This window comes from Barbus barbus (genome assembly GCF_936440315.1).
Source record: "Barbus barbus genome assembly, chromosome: 49".
NCBI lineage: Eukaryota > Metazoa > Chordata > Actinopteri > Cypriniformes > Cyprinidae > Barbus > Barbus barbus.
Window position 1 is genome coordinate 18,235,574 of NC_136727.1, and position 15,656 is coordinate 18,251,229.

The window sequence follows — 15,656 nt, forward strand, 5'->3', positions numbered from 1 at the left end:
CATTGACATTTACTGCAAGTTTACATACTACTTCCTGTTCCTAAATGCCCTTTTGAAAAGCCATTTCGAGGCTGAATTTAAATGTCTGGAGTTTATGGGGCACATCGTAAATGCAAAGCCCTAAAAGTCTTCAGACCACCACACACTGGGCTCTTCATCGTAAAATTATATCCCTTGCTGCAGATTCAAAAATGACACTGTTTGAAATTAGTGAGACAGTTGGTTCACCCTATGTTTTTGGCCAGCGCCTTCAACAGTACCTTGGAGTAGATGGTGGCATTGATCCAGGCCAACCTACGACTCAGGTGGTTCAGCTTTTCAGCAAACACTTTTTGGCTCTTCTGCAACTCTTCCAAAACATCCGGCCTCTGACGAAAAAAGAAAAGAAAATGAATACTAATTAAATGCAGAGCTTAATTGCGTTCTTAATTAAGACTTTATGAATATAAATGTGACATAACACTTCAATACGGTGGTCTTACTCTGCTCGGGCATCGGGCGATCTTCTCGTCCGTGTCCTTTAGGGCGACGGCATACTCGTGAACATCATCCGATACAACCACCATCTGCAGAAAACATGCAAACAGAAAAACAAAGACAGCATCAGATTCTGTGTTTCACTGTGGAAATTGCCCTTGTTCTCGAGCGGCAACATAATCGCTAGCCATCCTGCTGGAGTTCAAAATAGCCACCAATTTTGGAAGTAAGGGAAAATTATCACCACAGTAACCTTGTCCTGTGAGCGGAGACATGGTTTCAGTACTGAAGAGAGTACAAGCCCTCCTGATACAGCCGAACAGGTTGCTTTACCACCAGAAACATACAAAACGATGTTATGTAATCAATTATAGGCAAACATATGTGAATCCTATTTCAGTTTAAATCAATATTGTGGCTGAAATAATCTCCAATACTCAAGGGGGCAATATAGTTCACTTCAAATGGAATGTTTAATGTCTCACTTTTTAAACAAGATTTTCTTTAAAACTTACATAAAACAGAAAACTGGCAGCAGAAGTAGTTGTTTTCTGTCAGTGCTCATTAGCGCCCCTTGTGGCAGTTGTGTGAATGCTCATAGCTGTACTGGATTATGAACAGTCTTATTTTCTGAAATTTAGATTTTGTAGCTAGAATCATGTGCATTTATGTTTCTCGCAGTGCTATTTTAGAAATATTGATATACTATTGTAGTATTTATTAATGTTTTGAATTCACTTTTATATTTTAAGCTTTTATTTTAAATGTTAGTAATTTGAAATTAACATTTTAGTAACAAGTATTAGGTTGCATTTCTTTTCAGTTTTGATGTTTTTTTAATAGTTTCAGTTAACAATAAAAAAAAAAAAAAAAAAAAAAAAAAAAACACTGGTTCATTTAGTCTAAGATTTTTTTTAGTGCCAGATTTTTGACCATCAGCATATGGTCCATTTTGCAGTTTGTTCTAGTCAAGAACTGCCCACTTTGACAATGAAATGCCATATGACTAATACACAAATCAAATAAATATCTTAAGTTATTGTGCTTAAATATCCCTTTTTCTGGCTACTATCCGCGTCAGTCTGAATTCTTGACTAAACTAACTAAAGATGTATGACCACAAACTTTGCAAACTTGATCAAATCCAGCATCTAGATCTTCTTTTGTAAACCTGATTTTGTTGATCAGAAAACTAATATAAGTGCTAAACAACAGCGCCCCTTGTGGCAATCCTGAAAATGCAAAACGCATTTGTGTTGTTATAAATTGAGCTTGAAAATTTTAAGTTCAAAAACTATGTTTCGCGTTTTGGATGAAGAAAAAAAAAAAATCAGTATGCAGCTCATCTCCACTTGAGAAACCGCTTTAGGCAGTTCCCAAAATAAGAGTCGTGGATTATATATTGAGACTATGGTCATGCAGTTCTCTCAAACTCAGAGGAAATAAAAAATGCATTACAGCTTGATGAAATGATGAGGTGTGGTGGTTACACTTCACGCTGTGGATGAATTCTTCTGCATATCAATAATAAGGACAAGTCTCCTGTCACCACTGTGCCAAGCCAATTAACAAAGTCCATGTAAGTCAAATCAGACAGTTTCGCTTGATGGACTACAGCGTAAATCTCATCAGGATCCAACAGTGCTGGAGAGAAATCACAGCGTGAACTGAGCCACTTTCAATTCGTTTTCAAAGCATGGTACGTCATTGAAGGATCACATCAATATCAACAACTGCTTCCTCTTACCATGCCATCCATTTCAATTTTAATTAAATTTGACTTGTAGAGCACCTTTCACAAACGGATATTGTTCTAAAAGAGAAACAAAGAAAAGTGTCTCATAAACCCCACTGGTGCAGTGATTCGCATCAGCAGTGGCACTGAAAAACTCCCTGGAGGAAGAAACCTTGGGATTAATTACTTCTGAAAACTGAAGTGCAAAGCAAGGCAAAATTTTCCTCTTGCTGGTGTAGCCTAGCGGTTAAAGATTTTGGCTGGTGACCAAAAGGTTGCAGGTTCAAATCCCACAAAAGGTGAGAATTATACTTAACCTGAGGTTACTCCTGGGACACTGATTATGCAAATAGCTTTGGATGAAAACGATTCTCTAAATGACTAATTAACAGGGTTAAGAACGAGCACTCAGACAAGGACCAGATGAGAATAAATCTTGGCGTTGACAAAGAAATAAATTGTTGTTACTCACCAGTTGACTGGTAGCATTTTTAGGAACTGAAATATTATGCATTATTAAATCATAAAAATTACAGTCAGACCCCCACTGTTGTGTGTGAGATTAAAATGATGTATGTGCGAATTAAAACATATATTAAAAATGCAACCATATGTCAATCAATGCAACGATGTGTTACAATTCACTCATGTGTGGATATTAGATATAAGAGATTACCTAGGAGTCATTTTATTTCTCCTGAACTGCATGTGGCAATATGTATAATATACAGTACTATGCATTCAATAGAAATTGATAGTTTTTCATGCTTTGCTTTTTTTATGTATTTTTCTATTTTTATTCTGTTCAGTTTTTTATGCTTTGTTCTATTTAATTTTGTGGATTTTCTCCATCTATTTTGTTTGTTTTTGGTTTGTTCTGTTTGTTTATGATTTATTCTGTTTGTCCCTAATTGCTTTTTTCATTCTTTGTTCTGTTTTGTTATTTATTGTATTTTATGCTTTGGTTTTTATCCTTCATTCATTTTATTTGCTCCGTTCCATTTAGTTTTTGTTTGTTTGTTTGTTGTTTTGTTTTGTGTGGGTGTGTTTTGCTCTTTTTAACGACTGATTATTTTGAAATCTTAATGTTTAGTTATCAAAAGTATTTGATAACTAAAATACTTAGTTAAAGTGCCCCTAGTATGGGTAATGAAAGGTTCATATTGTGGTTTTGGGAGTGCCCAACAACAGATTGACATGCATGCAAGGTCAAAAAACACTTTCATGCATTTATTTTTACCTTATTTGCTAAACGACTCCCAACCGATTCGCTCAATGATTTTTTTCCAAACCCCTCCCTTTGCGTGATGCTAATCTACGGTGATTGGTCCGATTGGTCGATATAATTTCCATATCATAATAGAAGCAGTGTTTGTGAGCGCAGTGCTGCTTTGTGTACAGCCGTTACCAGGGAAACAGCTATTTTACTGCTCCAAAAGTGGCACCTAGTGGCAAAGAAAGAACTTCCATTTTTATTCAGACCAACGCGAAAAGACCAACAAGTGGGCGGGCAATATGCTAATGTGTGTGTGTGTCTTGATTTTATTTGATTTTATTATTTTTAAATGTTTAAGTATAAACAAATACTCATTAAAGCATAATTATGATTTTAAAAGTCTTATGAAGATATATTATTGGGAATTATTGGACTATTGCATTAAAACACTGAAACAAAAATACGAGGATCAATATTTATGACTGATAAATTCTCCCACCATCCCCAGGCATTGAGCTAGAACGCTACTGTTTTCCTTTTTCAATGACACTGTTATCCTTTCCTCTAATAGATTATTTTCATCATGCTGGATGTTGTAATACCATTAATACAGAGCCAAGTCGATGCACCGTTTCCATAGTTACGTAACACTTTTCTTTTGATGAATGACAGCTTGTTTGATAAATTACTCACAGCTCACAATCTGACAGTCAGTTCTCAGCCATTTCAATAATGCATTTGATTGGCTCGTCACAATCATTTTCTAAAGCAAAAGTGCCAGTAGGATTAATTCAACCTTATGAATAAAACAAAGGACTCCAGACGATCATGCACTATATTCCCAAGTCTTCAGAATCTATACTATAGGTTTATATGAAATCACAATAGTTTAGTCATTTTTTCACAGGAAATCTTTCCTCTGTAATAACACCCAAATCCCATTGTGTATAATACATGGGTGCTTTTGAATGGCCGTCAATGGAGAAAGATGTTCTTCTGGACAAGCCAAAACCTGTTCAGAACAAGAAGAAATGATGACAGGACTTTTGTTTTTGGATGAACTAAACTGCAACAGAAAAAAAAAAGACTAGATATGTTTAGTAATTCAACAATGAGAGGCAGAGAATCTCTTTACTACAGAGAGCAATCACTCTCCATGATTGAAATCCCTTTTCTTCAAGCATAAGGACACACGGGGAGACAAAGGTTTATGTGCGGCAGAACTCTGCTGAGCGAAGCACTTTACGAAGAGCATGAATTATATAGACATCACGACCATTGAGTGTGGCGCAGTATTTCTGTTTGACTCTTTTCTCCTCGCTGTTGAGAGAGTGAAACATGACAACGGCTGCTGGCAGGACAGAGTCTGTGTTTTACCCAGCAGTGACTCACACAAACAGCGTTTATCAGTGGAGTGGGTCGGTCGAGATGAGCTGGCACACGAGACCCTCTCTAAATCAAAGAGCAGTTTTTTAGCAAAATCCATGCAAGTGAACTTGAAGGAACTCGAGAGCAAAATGAAGAATGAGGACTGAACTTTTTTGGCGCTTACAAAGAAATATACAATTAATTTAACTTTCAAATCAAAAGGGGAAAAAGTACTTCCATTTAGCACAAAGATAATGAAAGTTATGTTTATTAATTGTAAGACTGTTGACAATAATATAATATATAATATATATTTTACTTTATTGTAATATAGACATAAATAGTTTATTTAAACTTCCAATTATTAAATTGGGTATAACTAACAAAATACAATATAACATTGTATACGAAAATAAAATAAAGATAATACTCTAAAAGTACTTTTTACAAAAAATGTGGCCAGAAAATAACACTTCAAAATGCTTTAAAATGTTATAATATTATTTAAATCGCATTAGAAAATTACAACACACACACTTATATACATTTGTGACCCGTGCTAGCAAAATGAGTCTGAATACTTTTGAGCTACAGAAAAAAAAAAAAAAAAAAAAAAAAATAGTAAAAAAAAATGCCTGTTTGGTTGAATTTCAAGTTTTCACAAAAATGAGTTCATTAAGCCCTTGTCTAGTGATCCCAATGCTCCAAATAGTAATTAAACATCTAATATTATCTTTATTTGTACGTTTTCTGAAGGGAGTACCTTTTCACCGCTCGCTTCTCGTCTTATTTCTAATTGAATTTGTTTTATTAAAAAATGGCTATATTGTGATTATTAATATAGTAATTAATATTAAGAAAGTATTAGGAGGAAACGATGCAATGTTGCTGGGTGATTTTGTTTTGGAACCTTCAGAAAACTTGATTTTTTTCTCAAAAGTTACTTTGCTGACTTCGTCGAGTTCAAACGGGTGTAGCGCAGTCATTTATATATATATATATATATATATATATATATATATATATATATATATTGTGACGAGTCGGCTGCCTCCCCCCTTATCATCATCACCACCCCGTCCTGTATTCGCCGCCCTTCACCAGGCTCCCGACGGGAGTGGGTGTGTGAGAGAGGAGGGGAGCTGAAACAGCCAGGGCTGGCGGCGTGTGATGAGGCGCACCTGATGTGAATAGAGCCTCATCACCGCCGCCATTTAAATGCCGAGCGCGCCTCTCCTCGGGAGACCGGTCTCTTCCCCCGTGCATGCACGCTGGTGTCCTCGTGGGTCCAGGAAGGGAGCGTCGAGATGGGAGACTGCCGCACCCGTGACAGCTGACGGGCCATGATGCCGGGCCGTCGAGTCCCCCAGAAGCTCCGGGGGCTTAGGAGTAGGACGTCGCCGCTAGAGGAAGCCGCCGCCACTCGCTCCCGGACCCGAGAGGGGAGCGCGTGCGGCCACCAGACTCCGCCCCTCCCCTGGACCCTTCCCTCCTGAACACTGCTCTCCTTCACAAGCCCCGCAGCACAACAAGGACACCAGATCCCTGTTTATTTTGGACACTTTTCCCCCTTTGGACACTTTATTTTAATATTTGTTTAATAAAAATAAACGCCCACTGTGTCTGTCGTTTGCTCCTCCCGCCACAATCAATATATATATACACACACACACACACATTATGTATGTATGTATTTATTTTTTTATTTTTTGTCAAAATTGACAAAATAATATTCCTGACATTACATTAAAAAGAAACATGACAAAAATAGTTTTGTTTTGAATAACAGGTTATTTTAAAATATTTGTGTGATAACTGCTATTTACTGATTATTTTTGCTTTTATATCTGCTTCTTGACTCAATATTAATAAACTAGAGCAATTAAAATGTAATATACATAATATAAATAAACAAATTAATGAATTGATTAATAAAGTAATTAATAATAATGATAATGATAATAATAATATTGTGGATCAAATACTAAATATGGTTCAATTCAAGTATTGGTCTTAATACTATCTCTGGCATTAAGCCATTAAGGGCCAGTTTTATTAACAGCTTGCGTCAGCGCAAACCGTCTTTTGGCGTTAAAATAGTACTGTCAGGATTTACTCAAGAAGCGCAGTGAAGAATTAGCTCTGAAAAAGCCTGGACACAGTTATTTTTGCGCTTGACCATTTCTAGGAGTTTCCCTTTCAGACGCAAATTTTATGAGAGGACATTATTAAAATGAATCACGCAACGAGATTTACTAACGTTTGCGCCCGTCAAATTACTGGCATTTGCGCCATTATTTAACGCCCCAAAAAAGCACGTCTTAAACTATTTTGCGCTTGAAATGGCTGCCATTATTATTGCTAGGAGGAGGCACCGCAGAGAACAGAGAGCGCGTGGTAGAAGGAAGAGGATTTTTTCCACACGTACTAATTTATTTGGAATACCAAAAGAACACATTATCCGAACATATAGTACACAGACCATGTTATATTTAATTTGCTTCAGGAAATAAAAGACGTCTTGGAGTCACGCAATACCAGCTCTATCAAAACTTCATTTGTTGGCCTCCGGTTCTTTTCAACATACTGTGGTTTATTTATTTCTTAATTCTTTATTTGCGACTACGCTAATTTGCGCTGCGCTTAGTATATTGCGTTGGTCGATTTGCGCGGTTATTAGTACATCATCCACAGAAATTTCCATGCCCATCGGCACGGTTCTGGAATTTCGCTCTTGCGATAATTTGCTCAGTTTAGTAAAACTGGCCCTAAAATTTTAACATTTAAAAAAATTTAATAATCTTATTATTTTGCATTAATAAATACCTTTTTTCCTTTGATTATTAGGTGAAACATAAGCTAAATTTTTTTGCACACTTAGGATAGACGTAATGCATTTTGAAGTGCACTATATAATGAAGCCCTAAACCTCATACACATTCACCTTTAGACGCGATTCATGTGTGACGCTCTCGAACCCTTTGGAATGCCATGAAGGCAGAGCACGGTCAGTCGTCAGTAACACAGCATGTCCCGCCGGTCTCTCAGAGCCCTACCTTGCCGAGCTGCTGATGAACGCTCAGATTGTACATCATCACAACCCCGTCCAGAATCTCCAGCAGCGACTTCTCTGTGATTGGCTGGTCAGGCTCTTCAAACGGTCGCCCCAGCAACAGCCCATCGTTACCATGGCTTCCCTCGACTGGAGACGGCAGAGGGGGAGAAAGAAAAGAGGTTAAAATCAAGTCATATGCCTCTTGAGTTCAGTTAGAGACTCTTTTTTTCTTCTTGTTTGAGATGCTCATTGCTAAGCTAATTGCTTTCCATCTGATTTCCTGTGAAGCTGTGGATTGAGATTGTAATGTGCTGCAAACATGCTTTTTGTCATGATGTCCTGTAAAAAATATCATCTTAAAACCACATATATTTGCTTAAGATATTGTATTGGAGATATGCATTTATGTTCTCTGACTATATCTTGAATTGCATACATTTTATTTTAAATTGAATTGAATATATTTCTTTGAAAACAAATCGTAATAAATTTATATGAGAAGTAAATCAATTGTTTGTATTAAATATATCTTCAAGGTTTTTTTTTTTTTTTTTTTTTCACGATTTGCATTTTTTACATCTTTACAGCACAAAAATTCAGTCAATTTTGAATAGACAAAAAACCATTTGCCAATAGCATAAGAAACAAACTCGATTCAAGAAGACGTTCTCTAAAAGACTTAATATCTCTAATTTTGTTTCAAATAAATTGAGAATTAATAAACAGAAGTAAAACATTATTTTATACTATAATATTGCTTTCATATATGCATTTTCTTCCTTGTTTAAAGGAATTTTGTTAAATTTATGCTTAAAATAAAATTTGCTAACTGTATAAGAAAAACTAGAAAAACTGTATAAGAAAAAAAGAAATATATAAATAAATATATACTTGTCATTGCACTTGCATATCATTGCTCTTTTGTTGGTTTTGTTTGTTTATATTGTCCTCATTTGTAAGTCGCTGTGAATAAAAGCATCTGCTAAATGACTAAATTTAATTGTAAATATCTTGCTTCAAGAAGAAAAACTCTCTGGAATATCTTAAAAACAAAATTTTGTAAATTAATTAAAATTTCTTAAAAAAAAAAAAAAAAAAAAAACTTATTAACATTTGCTTTCAGAGAAAATGGATATTTAGATATTTTCACTGGGAAACTAGACAAAAATATATAATATTTTTCAGGTGTTGGAATCTGCTAAATAAATAAATAATTAAATAAGCAATAAATAATAACCATTAATTGATATTTAAAATAGTACTATAAAATTAAACATTCAAAATAATAAAAAAATATATATAAAATATGATATATATAGAAAACTATAAATATTATAAAGAATAAAAATACATTTGTATGTAATATTATTATTATTTAAAAATAGCAGCAAAACTAAGTTAGCTGCTGGACTCACCGTCTTCCTCAGTTCTCTGCTCCACAGCGAGGGTCCGGACCTTGACTTTCTCCGGCGGGGCGAGGGGTCGTCGAGGGGTCATGAGGCTGACGGCAGCGGTGCTCAGGAAGCGGTTGGCTCTGCCCAGCGTAGGGGAACTCAACCAGCTGGGACGGGCCAAAGCGCCACCCATGGCCACAGCGCCAGACGGTCTCTGCCGTTCCCAAACACAACACAGCATTCATCTTCAGCCGCATGAAATTCAGCATAACGTCCTCCTCACCAACAAAACTAGACCAGCTCCGCTAAACAAAGCGCTCGACACCGGACGATAGATAGAGATAGATATATATATATATATATATATATATATATATATATATATATATATATATATATATATATATATATATATATATATATATATATATATATATATATATATATATATATATATATATATATAACAATACATATAAGTAAATGAAGTGTAATAATGAATTAGAATAAGATATACAATAATATAATTTATTTTGTAAATTACATTATAAAATTATTTTATTATTCATGTAATTTTACGTATTAATATTTATCTCTAATTTACCTTTACAATAAATAAATGAATACATAAATAAAAATCTAACTTATTTTTACAGCATATTACATACACTGGTCAACTGTTGTTGTGTTTAGTTGTGCTATAGAAATATACATGGTATTATAAAAATATAACATTCAAAGTAATAATATACATTTTAAAAATTATATAAAATAATGATCCTATATTATATAATGATCATATGCAAGATTATGATCCTATATTTAAATTATATAAAAATAAAAGGAGCATACAATGTTAAGCAGCACAAATGTTTCCAATACTTATAATAAATCAGCATATTAGAATGATTTCTGAAGGAGAGATCATGTGAATCTGAAGACTGGAGTAACGATGCTGGAAATTCTGTTTTAAATTACTGGAATAAACTACATTTTAACAGAGTTATTTTAAATTGTAATAATATTTCTAAATATTAAATTTTTTCTGTATTTTTGATCAAATAAATGCAGCCTTGATGAGCAGAAGAGACATAGCTCAATTTGTATTAAACTCAGAATACTCCTTTAACATGTTTTATAGTCATCTATCCCACAATTACATATAAAATGACTTTCAAATATTTTGTGAAAATGATTCTTGGAGGTCATTAATGTACCTGTGCAGCTCCAGTCTCCTCATCTTCATCCAAATCATCCATGGATGTGGCCTGGATCTCCGCCGGGTCTATGATGATGTTGGCCTTCGTGGCCAGGTCATCTAAAATATAATAAACCAGTCAAACTATCAACTTTAATATGCAAAACAACAACATACTAACTCATTCAGCCAGTAGAAAGAGTAGAATTTAGACTTGTTTTATAAAATAAACCAAAAAAAGAAGCTTTTGGGAGTGAATTTGGCTCAGATTTCAACACTCGCTAAGTCATCTCAGAGGACGACAAGCTCACAGGATTTTATGAACACTTCAGTCTATTATTTATTAATGCACATTTGTCGTCTTCTGGACAGAACAGCAATAAAAAAAAAGCTTGGCTTCAAGTCGTCAGAGGGCTTATAACAACTGCTTTAGGAGAGATATGGGCTCCACTTCACTCCAAAGGTCTACATTTTCAAGGCTACCCAAGGCCGGCTGTCCAATAGAGGCGTAAATGTGAGAAAAATGGGGCAGTAAAAGCAGTTCGGGAGTCACGGGAAGAACAGAAAGAGAGAGAAAAGGGTAAATCTCAGCTTTGAGAGTTCAGGGAGTGTTGTACAGTATATGCACATTTATCCATTGTTATTGATAGGTGTAAGTTAAGCACTGAAGTGACCCTTTGCCCAGTGTGCTTATAGTAAGTCTAAAGAAGATCTCTGTGTTTGGGTAGTTTTAAACACAATTTTTTTTTTTGGGGGGGGGGGGGGGGGGGGGGGGGGCAAAACTGCACCAAAAGAAGTCACTTTGCCTATAATTATATTTAAAATAATAATTAATAATTTCTTCTATAAAGAGAATTCTATTCATTTCTTTGTATTCTCTCTTTTATTGCACCATCTACTAATTATGCTACACCTACATTTCACTGCTCGTTGTATATTTAAATAACTTGTATGTGACAAACAAAAATCTTGAATCTTGAAATAAAATCTTGAATTTTATATCTTCATACATATAATGTCCTTTCCCTGGGGTAAACTGAGCTACAGCAAATAAGGTGAACATAATTATGCCATTATCAAGATCACTAAACAATCTGATAAATAAATCTAATCATTTATTGTACGACGTCTCAAACAGAATCATAATTTAAATCCAAGTAGATGATAAAGTCTGACAGAGTGGATGACCCAAGAGATATGGTTTCATTAATTTGGTGTCAGGCTGATATAGCGTCTTCATTACACCTGTGGCAATGACCTCTGGCCGTCTGTCAATTGATGTTGATAAATCTCAGACTCCGTAAATATAAATCTGACAAATATTGCACTGCCAAAATTGGGAACAGAAAGTACACCAGCCAGTCACAAGCGACGTTAATAAGAGTCACTTGAGCACTTAGTCACGATTCTCCGTAAGCAAGTGTGCCAAAATCAGCTGGTGAGCGAAATAAACTGGCTCGGGTCCGAGTACAGCTGCCGCTTGAATGCTACGGGTAAAAATATCAGGATTTACCATGTAATGACCTTGATGAAGCCATTAGATGCAGTCATTATGGAGAAAGGTTCAGAGAAAGAGCACCACAGTTTTACCTCAAACTGATGCTGGTTAGTGAAGGCTGGGGTTAAAAGTTGAAAGAGCTTTAGTGTAGTTCAATAAAAATCTGCTGGAGAAATGTCAAATTGGACAGTGGGATTTGTTATTATTATGATGATCGTCATTGTAAAGCTGACAGAAATTACTTTTAAACTTTACCTAAATCAATACTACGCAATCAATAAGCGCAATCGTTATACAGCCAAGAGACGATTATATTGATTAAAGTAAATGTCGATGGTAAAAGTAAAGGTGTTCTGGGTTGTTGCTACTTTTGGTTCACTTGCAAATGACTAAAATAGTCTGGATTCTAGATATGTCTATCAGTGTTTACGACGTGACACCGTTTCAACTAAAAACGGTACATTTTTATGCATTTTGGCTATTCATTTTGCATTTTGGGGGCCTGAAAACACAAACTTTTGAAATTGTGTTTCCAAGTGCAAGTATTTGAAAGCAATACCGTTATCGTCTCTGTGCAAACTACAAAATCACAAATTTGTGAAAACTAGGGCTGCAACAACTAATCGATAAAATCGATTATGAAAATCATCGACAACGATTCTCATTATCGATTAATCAGGTCTGCCCACAGTGCACGTCCAACTTCAGCTGGTTAGTCAAATTACGGCACTGAATAATGCATTTCTATGGACAAAATGCATCTAAAAATAGTGGAGGAAACAGAATGAGATTCTGCCGGAGAAGCACGTGATCCAAGCTGCCCAAAACATGATAATTCTTTATTTTAAGCTTTAAGTTAATGCATAAGAGTAATGGCTTGCCCTGTCAGGCGCTTTGACAGATGCGTGTGCGTCCTCAGCGCAAAAACGTTCAGTTTACGGTCATATCCTTATCTATAAATGCCACAAATTCACGCGAGCATATCCATTTTTGCATAAAGGTCCGTCCTGACAGTCTGTGTTAAGTTTAAAATACCGAATGAGCGCCGGCGCGGCGGGCGCGCGCACGCGCGTCAGACGGACAGAACACAGTAGAGAGGGAGACAATTAATAGGCTTTTCAGCGCAAACATATCCATTGTGCTGAATTATCTGTTGTTGAAAGTTAATTTAAGTTTTAAAATAAATTAAAATATTTTATGAGAGTAGGAACTTTAAAGGGATAACAGCGTGTAATTGTCTGTCTGAATATAAACATGAGACGCTCCATAACGGCCTTTTACAGGATAAAGAAATGACGAGGTGACTGTGATCAAAGTAGTTCCTGCAGAACATTACTCTTACCTGTTGGTTAACACTGAGTTTGTGTTTTTATTCGTCTTTATTATTATCTTTATTATTTTAATTTTTAATAGAGGTTTAAACTATATTCAATTTTTACAATGCTTCACAAATTTATGTAAGTTTTTTAACAATGTGTTTATGTAAGGTTTGTGCCACTGCTGCTCTAAAGTAACAGTATTGGTGATAACCAAAATCATTTTTCGGCTTTCTGTACTGGTTAGTACTCCAATATGTGTAAGCTCTTTAGTAACAGTAGTAGGCTATTTTTAATGCTATAATATCATTATTGCTGTTATCTATGAAACAAAACCAGAGCACTTATTTTTTCTTGTATTTTTTATTTGAGTATTTTTTTTTTCGCGATACCCAATTGCAGTCAAAAAGTACATAAACAATACCAGCAAGAATGCAAGCTGTTATGAGGCCATTTTTTATTATTATGTCTAATAAATGACAATAACATTTTTAAATTTAAACAAATTTTTGACAAATTTCTAAAATATGTTTTCTCTTTATTATGCTAAGTGGTCTAATAAATTAAGCACTGTATGTTTTCATAGCATTCAGTTGTCACGTTTGTTTGAAGGACATTGGGCAGAATGTGGAATAGTGTTTTTTTTTGGTCAATATTTTTTTAATCCGATTAATCGATTAATCGAAAGAATAATCGGCCAACTAATCGATTATCAAAATAATCGTTAGTTGCAGCCCTAGTGAAAACAGTGACGTAATGAGCATGTGTATTACGTGTTCAGTCTATAGGTTTGTGCGTAGGGAAATAATGCTTCTTTACAAAGTAACATCGCCATCTACTGGCCTGGTATGAATAATTGTGTTTTTAGCTGTGTTTGCGGATCCGTGTGAACGGGGATTGTTGTGACAATGGGTCTCATTTATCAATCTAGCGTAGAAACGAGTGCACAAATCAACTTACGACAGAGCTCACGTGTGATTTATGAAACATTCGTATGCCGCCAATCCCATCGTACGAAAGATCGCACATTGATAAATGTGGCGGCTGAAAACAATCGTCATTTGAATATCACGCCCCTAAAAACACCCCGGTTTAGAAGCCTCGCCCCTACAGTTTACGTCACGGAGAAACATAACCCGGCCAAAAAGAGGAAGCAATCTCATGAAAGAGAAATTGATCTTACTCCAAAAACACCCTGTAACCTTATAATTGCAAACAATGGCATTCATTTATATGTATATTAAATATATTTAATATAGGCCTACATATAAATTAAATATAACAAAACATTTATAAACACTAGCCTATATAGATTATTTAGTTCTCCTTAATCCACAACAAACCCTTTAAATTTGATGGTATTACAGAACAAGAATTAAAAAAATTGAGTAGCTATAAAATGTTATATTAAATTATGAAGTAAAACACAAATTAGGCTATAGTGGCATTCATTATAAACAGAATACAATGTCAAGCTAAAATGAATTTATTAAAGCGAAACTAAACGGCATTGTGCTAATAAGCCTCTCTCATTTGACATCCAAATGTTTCCATTATTTCCATGTAACATTTGGTTGCTAAACTATTATCTATGACGTAAACAAGGCTTTGTACTTCACTTTTGTTCCAATATCCACGTAAAATATCACCCTTCATACGCGCAATGAATGTTGGTTTCGGCGCTGAACGCTGATTTTACAGTGGACCTTTGTGCAGTGTAACTTATGTTTGGTTGACTGCATTTTAGTTTGATTAATGGCTGAAATGTCAAGTTAGTAACACTGAAATGTTGTGTGTGTGCGTGTGAGGCACCTGCCTGATCACCGATCAGTTACATTTTTAAAAATAAAGATATAAAAGAAAACAAATAAAATGCATTAAGTGTCACAAAAACGAAAGTGGCCTATACTTTTCACACTTTTTTTTTCTTTTGTTAATTAAGAGTAAATATATTTTGTGTAGCCCTATTTATTCCTTTTATAATTTCTGTTTTTCTCCATTCACAGAAGCGCTGCAGGTGTGTGATACGACGATGTGTGATTCCTCACGGTCTGTTGTTTATGCTGCTATTTGCGCATATAAAGCTAAAGCCCTGAAAGGGGAAAAAAAAAAAAGCTTTGTTTGTCGATTTAGGAAAATAATCTAAATGAACAAAATGCTGTAATTTATAGAATTCTCCCAAATTCTCTATGCTGCACGCAAGTTCAGGCCAACTCAAAAACTTACGTACACGAGTTCAGACCTGACGTGAGATTTGATCGTAGCCACCGCTCGTGTCCATATTGATAAATTCCACGTTTTGCGTAGAAACGACCGTACGCCCAATTTTCAGTCATACGTTCGTTTAGTAAATGAGGCCCAATATTCGGCTCAATGCAAAACACGAAAGGAAAAACTCT

At 35.1% G+C, this 15,656-nt stretch overlaps 1 protein-coding gene across 1 annotated transcript in view; it reads right to left on the reverse strand.

Annotated features, from left to right (window-relative positions):
• Positions 1-15,656, reverse strand: part of LOC306867618 (E3 ubiquitin-protein ligase RNF123-like) — a 148,890-nt gene that overhangs the window by 98,810 nt on the left and 34,424 nt on the right. Inside the window, exons 22-26 of the mRNA XM_079413383.1 lie at positions 10,463-10,563; positions 9,267-9,459; positions 7,853-7,998; positions 483-566; positions 261-368 (exon numbers count right to left, since the gene is read on the reverse strand). Coding sequence (XP_079269509.1) covers positions 261-368; positions 483-566; positions 7,853-7,998; positions 9,267-9,459; positions 10,463-10,563 — 632 coding nt within the window. The remainder of the gene's footprint in view (positions 1-260; positions 369-482; positions 567-7,852; positions 7,999-9,266; positions 9,460-10,462; positions 10,564-15,656) is intronic.